Below are 16,108 nucleotides of genomic sequence, written 5' to 3' on the forward strand. Positions count from 1 at the left end.
ACGGAGCACTGTAATGCAGCTAATGTGAGCGAAACGTTATTTAATGTATCGGATTACATTTTTTATTTCTCTCCGATATCCGATCCAGTAATTTAGGCCAGTATCGGACCGATACCAATACTGAATATCAGATCGGCGCATCCCTAGTATTAACCCACACGATTCCTTACACCCCCTCCCCCTTCCCCAGGCCTCAGAGCCTCTTCAAAGTGCTTCTTTCTCTGCCAGTATATAATCGTATTGCAGGTAAGAACAACAAAATTGGCCATAGGGGGTGGAGTGGAACGCTTCACAACCTGGAGTGGGGCGCAGCGTGAAATGTCTCATTCACATTTAAAGAGACTGCAGAACAGGCCTAAACGAGGGGTCTGTGGAGCTACAATAATGAGGAATTCAGACCAAAGCATTGCAGTTCTACTTTATATAGACCAAAAGTGAATGATTTACATATGCCATTCAAAGCCATTCACTGGTATTAGCAGCAGGCAAGAATGATGGGCTTGGTTCGTATGCACCGTTCACACTTCTTACTCCAGTCAAATAAGAACCGGGTTGTAGTTTTGAGCATTTATTTCCACCATCCTGTTCATTCAGGTTACATTTCCATCTACATATATCCGAGCTTCTCTCAGATCAGACACACATGAAAATATCCCTAAAAAGTTCCACATTGTAGATGGTAGTCAGATAATTACAGCATCAATCTTGATTTAAAGTTGCAAAAAAACTTTTTTTACTCCACACTTGGCTCTGCTGCTAATCCTGTGTCCTAGTGAGCACCCACAGTGCCTAGTTCAATAGCTACCTAGAGCAACAAAACAAATGGATTTTTAACATTAAATCAAATGCCATTCAAGGCCTTACACAAGCGATAGTAACAACAACCAACAATGACAAATGCAGAACACACTACACACCTACAAACTGAAGCTGCACCATCTTAAGTTCACATTGGCTCCTGCAGGTGGAATTTCTTAACCTCAGTCATAAAACAAAGTTCATCAGCTCATCGTGATTTCAAGTTTAATTAGTGCATTTATTTAGCAAATTGTAATGTTTCCTCCATATCTAAAATTTTTTTTAAATTAAGTTATAATCACGACAAATAGGCAGCACAGTGGCGTGGTGGTTAGCACTGCTGCCTCACAGCTACAGTAACATCTTGAAAGTCTGGGTTGAATTCCACCTTGGCCCTCTCTGTGTGGGGTTTGCGTGTTCTCCCTGTGTCTGCGTGGGTTTCTTCTGGGTAATCTGGTTTCCTCCCAAAGTCCAAAGACATGCAGTTACTGGGGTTAGGTTAACTGGTCACTCTAAATTGCCCATAGGTGTGAATGGCTGTCTGTCTCTCTGTGTTGGCTCTGCGACAGACTGTACAGGGTGTAAACTGCATCTCGCCCTGTGACAGCTGGGATAGGCGCCATGACCCTGAACAGGATAAGCGGATGAGAATGAATGGATGGATGGATCATGACAAATATAAAACACCTCCTCCAAATAAAAGCTTTCTAAGTTCAAAACCATTTTCATTCTGGGAGAAGAGGTGGAGGAGAGCTTCAAATACCAGGTTATTCACCTCAGCAACGGACTGGACTGGAAATGTAGCACCGTCCACAGGAATGGACAGAACATAACCTGCTTCTTTAAGAAGTTTAGGTCATGTAACGTATGCAGTAAAAGCCATTCATTTTCTTATCCACTTATCTGGTGCTGGGCCGTGGGGGCAGCAGCTTAAGCAGAGAATCCCAGACCTCCGAGCTATAAAGTTATATTTAACACTACTGTACCTGTGAGATCCAAATGTCGTGCAACACAGTGCATCCTGCTCTTTGGATCGCCATTTCAAATTTTGGGGAATTATTTTAGTGACGCTGCAAAAACTTAAAGATAAAATAGGTGAAACAGTTACTGTGGACCTTTGTGCAGAAATCAAATGGCCCCAATTCATTGGCTAAGCCAAAGGTGTGTTAGCACTAACTGAGGGGAGGGACAGACGGGTCAACAGGTCAAAAACGTCCATGTGTTATCAAGCAAAGTTGACAACTGATATGCAGAAGCCAGAACCCAAACAGAGAGGTGACTGACCTCGAAGGAAGCTGTAACACACATCAAGGATCAGACTGTCTTCTTCTCAATGCCAGCCAACAATTCAAGGTCCTACCTATATTTTGGCTAGTGCCAATTTGGTGGTCTTGGCCCTTTGTTTACCTATGAAATCAATAGACAATTTACCTGATCATTACAGACTTTCTCTAGATGTGCTTTAATATTGGTTTCGTAGATGAACCAGAATGATTGTTGACTTTTACAGTTAGCAGTGCAATCTGGAACAACATCAGTAAAAATGTTCTCACAGATGGGTCTGCTAACTGCACGAATATCCCCTCTGACTTTTTTTTGCACTTGCTTAATTCTGCTGCCTACATGGTAAATGGACTGATACTGATGTAGCACTTTCCTATTCAGCTCAGCCCTCAAAGCGCACACAAACACACACACAAACACACACACACACACACACACACACACACACACACACACACACACACACACACACACACACACACACACACAAGTGTGTTTTGCTATCTTTGTGGGGAATTTCCATTGACTTCCATTCATTTCTACAGCCTAAACCTTACCTTTACCCTTTTCCTAACCCTAACCATCACATACCTAACCCTAACCCTAACCTAAACTCAATTCACACCTTAGCCCTAACTCTGACCCCTGACCCAAAAACAGGGTTTCCCCTTGTGGGGACAAGGTTCCAGTCCCCACAAGGAGCAATTGGTCCCCACAACGTAGTATATGTCAGGAAAATTGTCCCCACAAGGTATTATAAACATACGCACCAACACACACACACACACACACACACACACACACACACACACACACACGCACACACACAGATGCATCAGGGGCAACTTGCAGACTGGAGGAGTCAAGGATCAAGCCACCAACCTTTGGATTGGCAGAAAACCTGCAGTTAATAGAAAATAAATGATTGTCATCTTTTGCATCAAACTATCAGATTATTGTTTTTTAATGTTTCAGCTTTACATACAGATGATTAAACTCGTTTACAGTTAAGGTGGCTGCTGTCACACTGAAAACACAAGCACACTATTTAAATCTATTCCAAAAGTGGAATGAATGGGCGATCTAATCTGTGTCTTTACTGATGGAGTGAAAGCTCACTAAAAGTGGTCACTGCTTTATACCTGTAGCTGAGTAAAAGTTTGCAAGTCATCTCTAAACTAGAGGATAAATTATAGCGAGCACAAAATGCAACATATTCAAAAAATAAAAGCATATTCTCCATGTGCGCTTGGTAATAAGCTGTGTCTGTTTTAACGCCGTGCAATAACACAACACGCAGGTCTCACAGACTCACGAGGAGAACAAACGCAACTGCCGGGTGGACCAGAAACACGTGACGTTCAAAACAGACTGTTTCCCAACAGAAAACTCACATCATGTTTTGTTTTGAATCTCGGGGAGTAATAGCGAGACAGATCAATAAAGATCTGACTGATAACTATCCATCCATCCTTTCTCTTCATGTCACGGGTCACGAGGGGGAAGGGATAACAAACTCCGCAATAAATGAACAGATGAATGGATAAATAAATATGCGCTGCCGGGAAGATGAAAGGTAATGAGTTGGTTGGGGTGGGAAATATCGTGAAAACCGGCTCCATTTGCGCAGTGCCGTGGGCGAGTTCACCTCTGCCGAATATGGTTTTGAGGGTGTGTCCACTCAGCCAATGAAGCTGCAGCAGGTACATGCGTCATCAGAGGAGGAGTGGGTTTACGCCGGTCCTATGATAAAGTCTGCATCTGCCCCTCTTCATACAGAAGTGAGGAAGAACAGAAGACTTCACGGAACTCTAAAAGAGAAGAAAAACGATATTTTCCCTTTTTTTCGTCTTTGATATATTTTATCTAGCCTAACAGCTGGGCTTCGAGTCTTTCTTTTTTCAGATTTGAAACTTTAAGTGTTTAGTCACACATATCCTTTTTTTTCTTACATTATCAGCCACTTCATTTAATCTTCCGAAATGTTTCCAGAGGCAAACAGCTGGTGAGTACCTTTCTAGATTATCTTTTCTTCTCTCTCTCTCTCTCTCTCTCTAGGTTGGTTTGCGTAGTGTGAAAAAAATGGATTGGGCGAAAAGGAAGCAAAAAGTCTGTGCACATGAGCTCTTGGACGCCGTGGCTAAGTGGAAAAAACCATTCATTCATTCATCCATCCAGTTAGGCATTGCCAAGGGAGTGGTGCAAGTAGTTTCTCAATAAAGCGCGTTTCATAATCAAGTGGGAGTTTCCAGTTTAAATTTTAAGTCAGTGAAAACCATATTTTAAAGCCATTTGTCATGATTACAGGAAGAGTCAGCACTGCTATGATTTGTAGGAATGTGCGTAAAAGCGGTCCTTATTAATAGCAGTTCTAAGAAGAGGCATGCTTTTCCAGAAAAAGAGAAGTACTTGTAATATGATAGTAATGCTCATGTTATGGCACATGGGCGAAGAGCTACAGCTGCTCTTACTGAGTAAAAGACGGCGTGTCCCTGAGATGCATTTTAGAGTTTAACAAAAATCTAAAAATGTGAACGTCACATGGTCAATGTGGCTCCTGCTGTGTGTTTCAGAACATGTGCTTTTGCCTCATGAGAGGCTGTAACACTAGTGTTGTACTGTCACAGTGATCTTCCTAACCTCTGCCCTTTTTTTTAATGTCATCCAGCTACAGCTACGAGGAATGCAAGGCCACTGCTGATTGGCTGCTCGCCCAGACAGACATCCAGCCCACAGTGGGCATTGTGTGTGGCTCAGGGCTCGGAGGGCTCGCTGACCTCTTAAAGGACCAGGTGGCCTTCAAGTACAAAGACATTCCCAACTTTCCACAGAGTACAGGTGAACTACGCAACAGCAGATCTCTAAGCTGGTGACTCCACATGTACACATACTGCTGATATTTACTGTTGTATTGTTAAATTCCCACAGTGCACGGACACGCGGGGCGGCTCGTGTTTGGACACTTAAAAGGAAGGCCATGTGTTTGCATGCAGGGGCGTTTCCACCTGTATGAGGGCTATTCAATCCAGAAGGTGTGTGTTTGCAACAAGTTTCCGAGTGTCCCAAATTTATTACATGGAATCTGTGGCCTGTCTATACTTATATTCTCTGTGTGTGTGTGTTTCCAGATTACCTTGCCTATGCGCATCTTCAAGCTGCTTGGTGTTGAGACAGTGATACTGACCAATGCAGCTGGAGGCCTCAACCATGACTTTAAAGAGGGAGACATCATGATCATCAAAGACCACCTCAACCTGCCGGGCTTCGCTGGCATCAATCCGCTGAATGGGCCCAACGATGAGAGGTAGGGCTTGTTCTTGTACAGTCATAAAAAGCATACATTTAAACCTTCTAAACACTTAACTTTCTTCTTGTTTTCCTTGTTGTGTCAGGTTTGGTTTGCGTTTCCTCTGCATGTCCGATGCATATGACAGAGAGCTGCAGCAGCTGGCCATGGATGTGGGACAGGATCTGGGGTATGGAGAGTTCCTAAAGGAGGGCGTATACTGCGTGGTGGGTGGGCCAACATTTGAAACAATCGCAGAGGGTCGCATGCTGCACAGACTTGGCGCAGATGCTGTTGGTGAGTTGGTTATTTTGTTGATTTGAATGACTGCAACTGACGAGTGTGAAGTCACAAAACTTAGTAATTATATCTTAATTTGCACTTTTGGATTTTTAAGACATGTCGAGGATCATCATTTAGATTTAGAGCTCAAACTGTGTAGGGTAACACAACATCTGAAATTAAGCTAATTACCAAACTGATGCCCACACAGCAGGGGAGCTTTATAAAAAGGCACCCCATCAAATGCCATTATGCTGTTTGAAATGGGTCTCCAAGAAATTTGCTCAGCGCTGCTCAAACCTCAATATGCAACTTTAGCTTGAGGAGCAAAAACATGTGAAAAAGATCCATTCAAGCTGCATTCAGTGCGGCTTCTTTCTCTCGTGACTTCTCATGAAAAGAAATTAAAGCAGTAAAGTTTATTACCAGCTTTTAAATTAAATCAAGCAAAGTTGGCTTCAACAGTAATAGATCTATATTATTTCTTCTTTCTTTGAGAAACACTTGACATCACGCAACATGGTTCCAATTAGAAACATGACAAAATGATCTCATTTGTATCTATTCCAGTGTGTTTTATATTCATCTCAATCTTTTCCTCGCCAGGTATGAGCACGGTCCACGAGGTGATTGTCGCACGGCACTGTGGCATGCGCGTCTTTGCCCTCTCCCTGATCACCAACCAGGTTGTGATGGACTACGACAGCGAAGAGAGGGCCAATCACGAGGAGGTCCTCCAGACGGGCAAGCAGCGGGCGGAGCAGTTGGAGCGGCTGGTTTCCACCATGGTGACCAAAATTGTGCACAACAACTACGGCCTAAGAGATTAAATGCTATGTTTAGGATACTTCATGTGGTTATTCTTCACATTTGGTGCAACTGCTTCAAAGAAAATCCCACTTAATTTATTGTGTAGTTGAGCTGATTTTAGCCTGAGGTCACAAGGTGAGAGGACGGCAGTCACCTGAAGAATCTCACTTAGATGTGCAATGTATAGACTTAAAAAAAAAAATGCACTCAAACTTTATATTTTACAGCTCTGTGCACAACAGGAAACACATTCCTCTGCCAAGTGGTTCCAGAAGAAAAAAGTAGCTCAGCTTTGTTAGAATTTTAAAAAGGTGTTTCTTTTTTTTCTAACTTAAAATTTATGATCACCTGTGTAAATGTCTGCAATTTAACTTAAAAAAGAACTCAAATCTGCTGTAAATGTCTTATGAGGTTAAAACGTGTACATTAACATGCTTCTATTGTATCTACTTGTATTTGACTGTACCCACTTTTATATGTTGTTAAATGTACTATTTATTACTGTATGATGTCTTACCCTGGCACGTATCACACATATTTCCACTGATTTTTTTTTTTCATAACAGCAATTTATTTGCAACTTTTATTTTTTTAGCTCTCAGACCAATAAAACTTGATAATGAACTCAGAGACTCTTGAAAACTTTCCCATCTTTATTTCCAAAGTGTACATAGAAGTTCAAAGGGACCCAGAAAGTTATGACTGTAAACATAACACAAGCGTCCCTCACCATAAATGAAGACAAGAATGTCAGAGCGTGAAGATCAAAGTGCTGGGCAGAGTTTAAAAATGCAATTCTTCCATTTACAAAAGATATCTGTAAAATAATCCGGCAGAATAAAAGAGTTTGGTATTCAAAACGCTTTAAAAGGGAAAAAAAAAAAAAAAAGGTTACATTACATGTAGATCCTCCACACGGCAGCATCAAACTGTGGAATACTTCAGATAAAACTCATCAATTCCTCACAGAACAGAAATTACCCAACCATACAATATATCACATTTCACAGCATCTATACATATACCCACCCATCTTTGTTTACCTTCACCCAAAATATTGACATGTTGCTCCCTTCACACAGCAAGATTAAAGCAGGGTTGACATCCCTTTTATCTACCGCTATAAAATCCTGTTTATTTCATACTTATAAGCTCGTATTTATTCATTCCCCCCCACTTTACAAAATAGTTGCCAAAAAAAAAATAATAATAAGCCATGCATAATGATAAGAAATTACATATTAAAGTTAAACAGGATACATATCAACACATTCTCTCTGATCTAGCACCTCACCGCTGTCTCTGCATAATCTGAGGGGGCCCTTCATGCTGAGGTGAAAGGAAAGTTTGGCAGTGGATGTAACACATAAGGTTTCAGGCTGGCACTAGTGCTACAGTACGTACTACTAATAGAGATTTATAATGCACACTCATCTACGCCAGCCAGCACGCTAACTCTCTACTTCAACTGCATCCAGCACGGGAAGTGTGCCAACTTTTTGGGAACGACTGTCCTCAGCTGTAAGTGGCTGAATCCCTCTGCATTTAAATCTGGCCACGCAGACGTATCCATGGATTCCTTATATTTGAAGATAAATCGCCAGTATATGCTACCTAAACCCCAACATGCAACACAAACTGAGTTAAACCTTTCTCACATTAAAAGAGGCTAAAATCAAGCCTCAAGGTTAGTGGCACATACTTAACAGTAATGTTATTAAGTTAGAGAGCAGTGGTTAGCAAAATCTGAACAGGCGCTATCAAAGATGGAACTTTGGCCAACGTACAAACAATATTCATGCTTTACCAAAATTATTAGAGCCGGAGCAATTTACCTGTGGACCAATATTATTGGCAGATATTAATAACTTGCGTCTCTATCAGTATCAGCATTTATAATGGCTGATAAATGAAAATGTAAAAAGAAGAGACAGGATGAACAGCTTGTCCACCAGAGGGAACTCTGTATCTTCCCTGTTGGCAACACGTGTTTGGAGCCCCCCCACAAACAACAATCATCTTATCCGAGCAGTAGGGCAGAGTGTAAACAAGTAAATAAATAACTACGCAAACAGATTTCCCCAACATTTTTTATGTTTAGCGCGTCTTAAAGACAAAAAGTATTGTCAGATATAGCCGAATATAGGATTTTTTTTTTTTTCCTTATCAGCAAATATCGATATTGGTATCAGTCTTAATAATGCAATATCGGTCCTGCTCTAAAAATTTACCAGAGCCACATAAAGAATTATGATGTACAGATTATCTTGGACTTTTAAAAAACAGTAATAAAGAAAAATCAATTAAAATAATAAAATCAATATTTGCATTTTATTAAAAAACAAACAAGCATTTACCCCTCCCCCAATTATCTTTAATATTTGAAAGACTGATAACTAATCTCCAAACAAATTTGGCTGTGGTAACATTGTTTATCAGCTTTGTGTCTGGCTAAGGTTTCAACTTTTATAACACTAACGTAAAAACAAGGGACCTGGGCCTTGTCAAATTTTAAAAACTACATTATGAGTATGTTACATTTAAAACGTTACAGTTGGCAAAGTAACATTTAGATATTACCTCGACTTTGGTATCGCGTCCTAGTTATCTTAGTCAAATACATTGCAAAATCTGAGTGATGTCATGTCACCAACTGGTAATACTGCAATCTTAACAAATTATGACCAAATGCAATGTTGGCACTTTGTAATGTGTTTCTTTAAAGCTATTTTAAATCAGTACAGCTTGGCTACACAGTAATCATTACAGAAAAGTAAGGCTAGCTTGAAAAATAAATGTTGCTCCATTAAGTTATTTTGCCTTTAAAAAAAAAAAAATACAAATAAACAAAACAAAACACACGTTTGTCTCCACCCACTGACATTTAACCAGTTGTTTTATTTCTGACTCCAGAGCAGCCGGTGTTCTCACAGAGCTGACTGAAGTGGAGAAGCGGCCTTCTTTCGGTTGGCAAAACATTTTCAGGCACTGTAAACATGATTTTATAGGTTTTTAAGCAGCAGAGGACCTCAGCGGTGAGCAGCTTAGAGGAGATGAAGAACTGAAGGAGAAAAGGCACTTCTGAAAATGGGTCTAGCGCTGCAGTGCAAAAAGTTACAGAGGGGTCCGCTCGTCTTTAGGCAAACATGGTCAGGGTGATCCACTGCAGAGCAAAGAGAGTGAGGGAATTAGTGAATGAGAAGTCTTAATAAATCACAGGTACTGAATGACTGGGGAAAGGTAAACGTTTCAGCACAAATGTGGATGAATCATTATGACAACAGCAGCTCTGATGGTCATTCATACCTGGAAAAAGTTTAGGGATATCTGACCGTCTGAATCGGTGTCCAGGTTCTTAAAGGTTTCTGCAGTGAGAGAAATAAAATAATAATTTAGAGCAGGAGTAAGCAGTTAGACTGCTCCTTGGAGACAGTGAAGTAGTGCGACTCACTGAACATCGTCTCCAGTCGGACCAAACAGGTGACAAAGTTGTCAAAGTCGATAGCCAAGTCTTGCTCTGTGTATCGCAGGATGACCAGCTGGAACAGGCTGTTGGTCAGCTTGAAACCTGAAGGGCGCAAGAAGCAGGGGAAAAAAAAGGAAAAAAAAAAAAGAAAACAGACAACAGCATGAAGAAGATGCTTGAGATTTCGCTCCCTTTTTCATAGTGAAATATTAAAAGAATAGTACCTGCAGATTCAAGAGCCATTCTCATCTCGTAGGAGCTCATGGTCCCGGATTTGTCCAGGTCAAACTGCCTGAATAAAGTCTAGAAATGTGTGTGTGTGTGTGTGTGGATGGGGGGGGGGGGGGGGGGGGGGGGGGGGGGGGGGGGTTAAAATGAACAAGAAATAAGAAAATAGAAACACCAGTGCACTGGCCATTGAAGGTTTGCTCAGTTACCACTGAGTAGAATCAATACTAATCTTTAACCTCCAGCGGTCAGTCTCACCAGGTATCGTTTAATCTTCTCCCAGAGCACATGGAACTCTACCAGGCCCAGCTTCCCGCTGCCGTCCGTCTGAGTGAGGAAGCTAAGGAACATGTCATGGTCAGAGAGGCCTTTACTACCATGAAGAACTCCAGAGGCAAGAGAGAAAGAGAGCATCGAATCAAGGATACATCCATGAGGTTAATCATACTGCGACAAGCTTCTTTTGAGAAGCCGTCCGTCTTCAGGTCTTTATCTGTCGACAGCAGGAAGGAAAATAAAAAGAGAGAAGACAACATGGCGTCACAGTGGTATAAGCAAAATGCATAATGTAATGCCCCCCCCACCACACACACATACACACACACACACACACACACACACACACACACACACACACACACACACACACACACACACAACTTACGTTTGCTGATGATCCTGTTCAATATGGTTTGCAGCTCTGTAACACTGATCTCCATGTCCTGTCAGCACAAACAGATATCAGTTAAATTAAATGTGACTGTAAATGCCTCTGTGTGTGTGTGTGTGTGTGTGTGTGTGTGTGTACGCATGTGCGCTCACTGCTCCCGCCAGCTGCCTGAAGAGATTCTTGAAGGAGGCATCAATCTGGCTCTCATCTAGTTGAGTCTGAAACACAAAAAAAGAGGGACGTGTTCACTAAATCTTTCTCACACAACATGGACAGATGTGGTCACTTCTTTTTACCTCTGGTGGAACCTCTGCTTTAATTTCGTCATCAAGCTCCCTGACATAGAAAAGAAGAAAACAGCTGAAATTAGGACCCATTTGTGTTTCGTTTTTGAGAGATTAAGCTATTGTATTTTGCAGCTTACTTTGCCAACAAACCTAGCGAACGTTCACTTATAATTTAGTGCTCTACCTTCTTGTCTAGTTGCAGTCAGATGTTTGATTATTCATGAATGTAAGGTTAATTTGGGGCTGTTAATGATTTATTTGAACTTCTTTTTTCAGGGTGGAACGATTGTAAAGCATGCACCTTAAATGACTACCAGTTGAGGTCAGTTATGATCACCAGTGAGACATTAACAGATCCTAGGCCTTGTCATGTTAAAAGACATTGTAGAAGCTTCAGTACTACTTATTTAAGTGAACATATGTTTATATTTGAGCCTGTGTGGATTAGAGAACATAAATAAATTCAAATTCTTGTTTTTCCTGACCACAGCTGTAAATATGGTCACTTCTGGCCCTCCGTAAAGAAGATGGCAACAGCCGCAATGCTGACATTGAGGCTTTAAAATAAGACTACACAAATGAATGGGTGTCATCATCATTGCTATGTCCTTTTGTTACATACAGCCTATACCGCACACATAATTGTTATAACCAACATGTTTTCCCTGCTTGCTCCAAGTGGAGAAGACACTCACTCAGAGCCTGCAGGCTTCTCCGAGAACACCCTCAGGACAAAGTCGGCATTTTTGTTTGGCTCAAAGGTGGAAGGGACGATTATGTATTCGCCTTGTGGCAGCTTCAAACGCGAGCTGACTTCCCTCAAGTTGATGAAGAGTTCTGAGCGAGCGCTGGAGGCATGACTGAGGAAAAAGTCTCGCTTGAGGTGGACTCCTGTCGTCCCTTTAAACTGAGAGGGCAGTTAAGAGTCATCATTAGGTTTTATTCTATTCTGTATAATCTGTAGTTTGAAAACAGAAAACCTCATACCTCATCTGGAACCTGCAAGACAACAGAGAGGGAACATTATTATAATCTGTGTTATATTAAACCACAAAAAAACAGAAAAGAAGAAGAAGAAACTACAGCTTGGTCAAAGTTTATGACAGAGTTTTGAATTTTTACAAGCTTGTGCGTGGCTAACCTCATAGAGAGCAAAGCCAATGGTCTCCATGTCTTCGCCCTCTCGCCGTTTCTTCCTGCGATCCTTTTGCATGAGAGCAACCAAAAAGCTGCAGTCTGGTTTACCAGGACTGTCTGGGTGCTGCAGCATGATCTTGAACTGAGGATTCAGCCAAAAAGATGCTGGAGACAAGAGGTGAAAAGGTCAAAATGCTCCCTTTTTCCAGCTATAATGTGGTATTCGGTAATAAGGACAGAAATTACTTAATACATAGGCTACTTTGTCTCACAAAAGTGTAATTCAGTATTCAGTAAAAGATGATAAAAAATTAAATATAAAGATTCATTTCAGGTGAAGAGACAATAACCAAATAACCCTTAGAAATTTCTATAAGTTTCTATTTGTATAACAAATGATTTTTATCAGTAGCATAGCCAAAAAAAAAAAAAAAAAAAAGGGGGGGGGGGGGGGGGGGGGGGGTCCTCTCCATTGCAGTAAATCAAGACAACAGAGCCCAGTTTCATGCATGTCATGATGGAGCATCTCCAAGACCTTTTAAAAACAATCCATTGTTTCACTGCTTATTGCTTAAACAGGAGTCACTGGTTCACATTCCTCCAGGAAATTAATCCAGTCCTTCCTCACTCAATCTTCAAACTTGCTTTTTTTCTTAATTTAAACAAACAAACAAAGCAGAATTTAAATACCAACGAGACATGACTCTCGTGAGCTGCAACAACTGCCCATGTCCTACCTTCAGTTTCCCCCCCTTCTCACTTACACCACTAATCATACCTGGGTAGTTCCTGCAGCCTCCGGCTGTGCTGCCTTTCCTCCACTCGCCCTGAAATAGCGAGGTGCTCCATTTCTTCATCTGGCTGTTCTGCAGGGCGTCTGCTGTCAGGTTGCAGATCTCCAGACGGGAGAACTCACGCAGAAAGTCGTTAAATGACATCCTGAAAGAGGTTAATTTATCATTAGTTTTCCATCACAGAGTCCAAGGACGGAACCCAGTTTGAGTGCTGATGAGAAATGATACAGAAAATTCGAACATACACAGTACTGTGCAAAAGTCTTGAGTCACCCCTCATCTCTTTATACACTGCTCAAAAAAATTTAAAGGAACACTTTTTAATCAAAGTACAGCATCAAGTCAATTAAACCTCTGGGACATTGATCTGGTCAGTTAAGTATCAGAGGGGGGTTTTAATCAGCCTCAGCTGCTTTGGTGTTAATGAAATTAACAACAGGTGCACTAGAGAGGCAGCAATGAGACAATCTCCAAAACAGGAATGGTTTACAGCTCGAGGTCACTGACATTTTTCCCTCCTCATCGTCTCTGACTGTTTTTTCAGGAGTTTTGCATTTGGCTAGGGTCAGTGTCACTGCTGGTAGTATGAGGCGATACCTCGACCCTACAGAGGTTACACAGGTACTCCAACTCCTCTAGGATGGTACATCAATACATACCATTACCAGAAGGCTTGCTGTGTCTTCCAGCACAGTCTCAAGAGTATGGAGGAGATTCCAGGAGACAGACAGTTGCTTTAGGAGAGCAGAACAGGATCATAGAAAGTCCTTAACCAATCAGCAGGACCGGTATCTGCTCCTTTGTGCATGGAGCAACAAGATGAGCACTACCAGCGCTACAAAATGACCTCAAGCAGACTACTGGTGTGAATGTCTTTGACCAAACAATAAGAAACAGACTTCATGAGGGCCCTAGGCCCTCTAGTGGGTCCTGTGCTCACTGTCCTGATTGGTATTTGCCATAGAATACCAGAATTGGCAGGTCCACTGCTGGCACTCTGTGCTTTCCACAGATGAGACAGACAAGAGTCCAGAGAAGCTGTGAAGAACATTATGCTGCCCATAACATCGTTCAACATAACCGGTTTGGTGGTGGGTCAGTGATGGTCTGGGGAGGCATATCCATGGAGGGACGCACAGACCTCTACAGGCTAATCTACGGCACCCTGACTGCCGTTAAGTATCAGGATGAAATCCATGGACATTGTTTGACTCTACACTGGTGCAGTGGGTCCTGGGTTCCTCCTGGTGCACAGCACCGGCCTCATGTGGTGAAAGTATGCAGGCCAGGCAGTGCCGAGAGGATGAAGGAATTGATACCACTGACCGGCCCCCCATGCTCGCCTGAGCAAAATCTAAGAGAACACCTCTGGAACATTATGTTTCAGTCCATCCGATGCCATCAGGTTGCGCCTCAGACTGTCCAGGGGCTCAGCGATGCCCTGGTCCAGATCTGTGAGGAGATCCCCCAGGACACCATCTGTTGTCTATAGGCCTGGGCGATATATTGAGTTTTTAAGATATCGATAGGATTAGATCTGGAGATAAAGTTCGGTTCCTGCACGGCGAGGATGGTAACTAATGAATTTGGATTATTGGATTTTACTGAATGGGTTCCCCAGTGAAACTAAGGCTGTTGGAAAAAAAAAACAAGCAGGCTGTTCCAAAACCACATCTGCATTATCAGGAATTCGGCTCCCTAGCCTGGCCTTGGGGCTGGTAATCATATCTCTCCGGGACAATGTGTGATGGTTGCTCTTCCCCTCTGTGACTTGTGTGTGCTGGATCTGGTGTACCACGGCCGCTGATGAACTTCCATCACCATAAGCGAACTGTTTTGGCTAGGAGCTGGCATCTTGCTTCACAATGCCCCCACCGTCTCGTCTCCGTATCAAGTATAATTTTTCCCCATTGAGATCTGATGTGTTTTCAATGTTCCTTTAAATTTTTGGGACCAGTGTATTTTGCTTCCAAGCAGCAAGACTATCATTTTGTAAAGTGCTCTTGAGCAGCAGTTCTCCAGGCTTTTTGAAAGCCTTTCAGTTTTTCTTTGGACATTGGCTGCTTTTTCACTCATTTTCAGGAATGTTTTTTGCTTGTTAAGCCACTTAACACTGACCTATGAATCATTCAAGCATAAAAAAGGGCTCCTAACTGCAGGCACGAACCAGTGTTGTGTCTACACATAACAGAGCTTAGCAAAGAACCAGTTTTAAATTGTATCTTTAAGCATTTTTTTTACTAGCAGCCTGTTGCAAAAACACATAATTTGTTCCCATTTCTTTAAGTGAATCTATGAAAAATGCCAACGATAACAGTTTGACAGGCATAAGAGCTACTAGCTGAACACTTGGCATATCTCAGGTGTGGAATCATCTTCACAGAGAGCAAAGCAAAAGGTAACCAACATCCAAACACTCACCAGAATTCACCATCCTCACTGCAGTTTTGTAGCCGACCTTTGGCAGTGCAATCCATGTAGTCCCACTCTTTGGAACTGAGGAAATTAAAAAAATAAATAAATAAAACCACTGAAATCTTTTACTGGACACACACACACACACACACACACACACACACACACACACACACACACACACACACACACACACACACACACACAATGTTGATAAACTTTGTCTCATTTTCTTCCTTGAGTTTCTTCTTAGTGTCAATGAGTAACTGAGCATGCTAAGCAGCCTAAACAGAGAAGCCCAGACTTCCCTCTCCCTAGCCACCTCCACACTTAACATTTTTGGTATTTTTACTCTTGTAACAAGTAAAATTATATGATTTGATCCCACCCATTTCTCCACCCTGTCTGATGCAGTGAGCTCTGCTTTAATCCTGCCAACCGCCATTGGTTTGTCTTCTTTTCCTTGTCAGTCTTCTTCAGATGACAGGTGTAGCAGTGTTTTTTTTTTTTGTTTTTTTTTTTGTGGTTTCACAGACACTAAATCTATCTATTTAATATGAAGACATGAGGTCAAATTTGACCAACAGCTGGAAAGATTCAGCCATGTTCAACAGAAAATTAGGAGATGGGCATTTTTCATAACTGTGTAGA

At 41.8% G+C, this 16,108-nt stretch overlaps 2 protein-coding genes across 2 annotated transcripts in view; one reads left to right on the top strand and one right to left on the bottom strand.

Moving 5' to 3' along the window:
- Positions 1–3,847: 3,847 nt before the first annotated feature.
- Positions 3,848–7,102, top strand: pnp5a (purine nucleoside phosphorylase 5a). The gene is made up of 6 exons (XM_030753457.1): positions 3,848–4,087; positions 4,751–4,920; positions 5,011–5,114; positions 5,211–5,386; positions 5,475–5,665; positions 6,257–7,102. The coding sequence occupies exons 1-6, from the start codon at positions 4,065–4,067 to the stop codon at positions 6,478–6,480; spliced, it is 888 nt and encodes a 295-aa protein (XP_030609317.1). The 5' UTR covers positions 3,848–4,064; the 3' UTR covers positions 6,481–7,102.
- capn1 (calpain 1) overlaps positions 7,094–16,108 on the bottom strand; it is a 31,888-nt gene continuing 22,873 nt past the window's right edge. Inside the window, exons 10-23 of the mRNA XM_030753429.1 lie at positions 15,464–15,538; positions 13,027–13,187; positions 12,253–12,413; positions 12,099–12,110; positions 11,807–12,018; positions 11,121–11,160; positions 10,977–11,042; positions 10,819–10,876; positions 10,583–10,647; positions 10,413–10,481; positions 10,151–10,229; positions 9,912–10,028; positions 9,767–9,825; positions 7,094–9,623 (exon numbers count right to left, since the gene is read on the bottom strand). Coding sequence (XP_030609289.1) covers positions 9,597–9,623; positions 9,767–9,825; positions 9,912–10,028; positions 10,151–10,229; positions 10,413–10,481; positions 10,583–10,647; positions 10,819–10,876; positions 10,977–11,042; positions 11,121–11,160; positions 11,807–12,018; positions 12,099–12,110; positions 12,253–12,413; positions 13,027–13,187; positions 15,464–15,538 — 1,201 coding nt within the window. The 3' untranslated portion in view covers positions 7,094–9,596. The remainder of the gene's footprint in view (positions 9,624–9,766; positions 9,826–9,911; positions 10,029–10,150; positions 10,230–10,412; positions 10,482–10,582; positions 10,648–10,818; positions 10,877–10,976; positions 11,043–11,120; positions 11,161–11,806; positions 12,019–12,098; positions 12,111–12,252; positions 12,414–13,026; positions 13,188–15,463; positions 15,539–16,108) is intronic.

Source organism: Archocentrus centrarchus, chromosome 18 (assembly GCF_007364275.1).
Source record: "Archocentrus centrarchus isolate MPI-CPG fArcCen1 chromosome 18, fArcCen1, whole genome shotgun sequence".
Classification (NCBI taxonomy): domain Eukaryota; kingdom Metazoa; phylum Chordata; class Actinopteri; order Cichliformes; family Cichlidae; genus Archocentrus; species Archocentrus centrarchus.

Coding starts and splice junctions, on each gene's coding strand:
- pnp5a (XM_030753457.1), top strand. CDS start 4,065: ATGTTTCCAGAGGCAAACAGCTG. Junction 5,115..5,210: donor AGGGCTATTCAATCCAGAAG/GTGTGTGTTTGC, acceptor GTGTGTTTCCAG/ATTACCTTGCCTATGCGCAT. Junction 5,387..5,474: donor AATGGGCCCAACGATGAGAG/GTAGGGCTTGTT, acceptor TTGTTGTGTCAG/GTTTGGTTTGCGTTTCCTCT.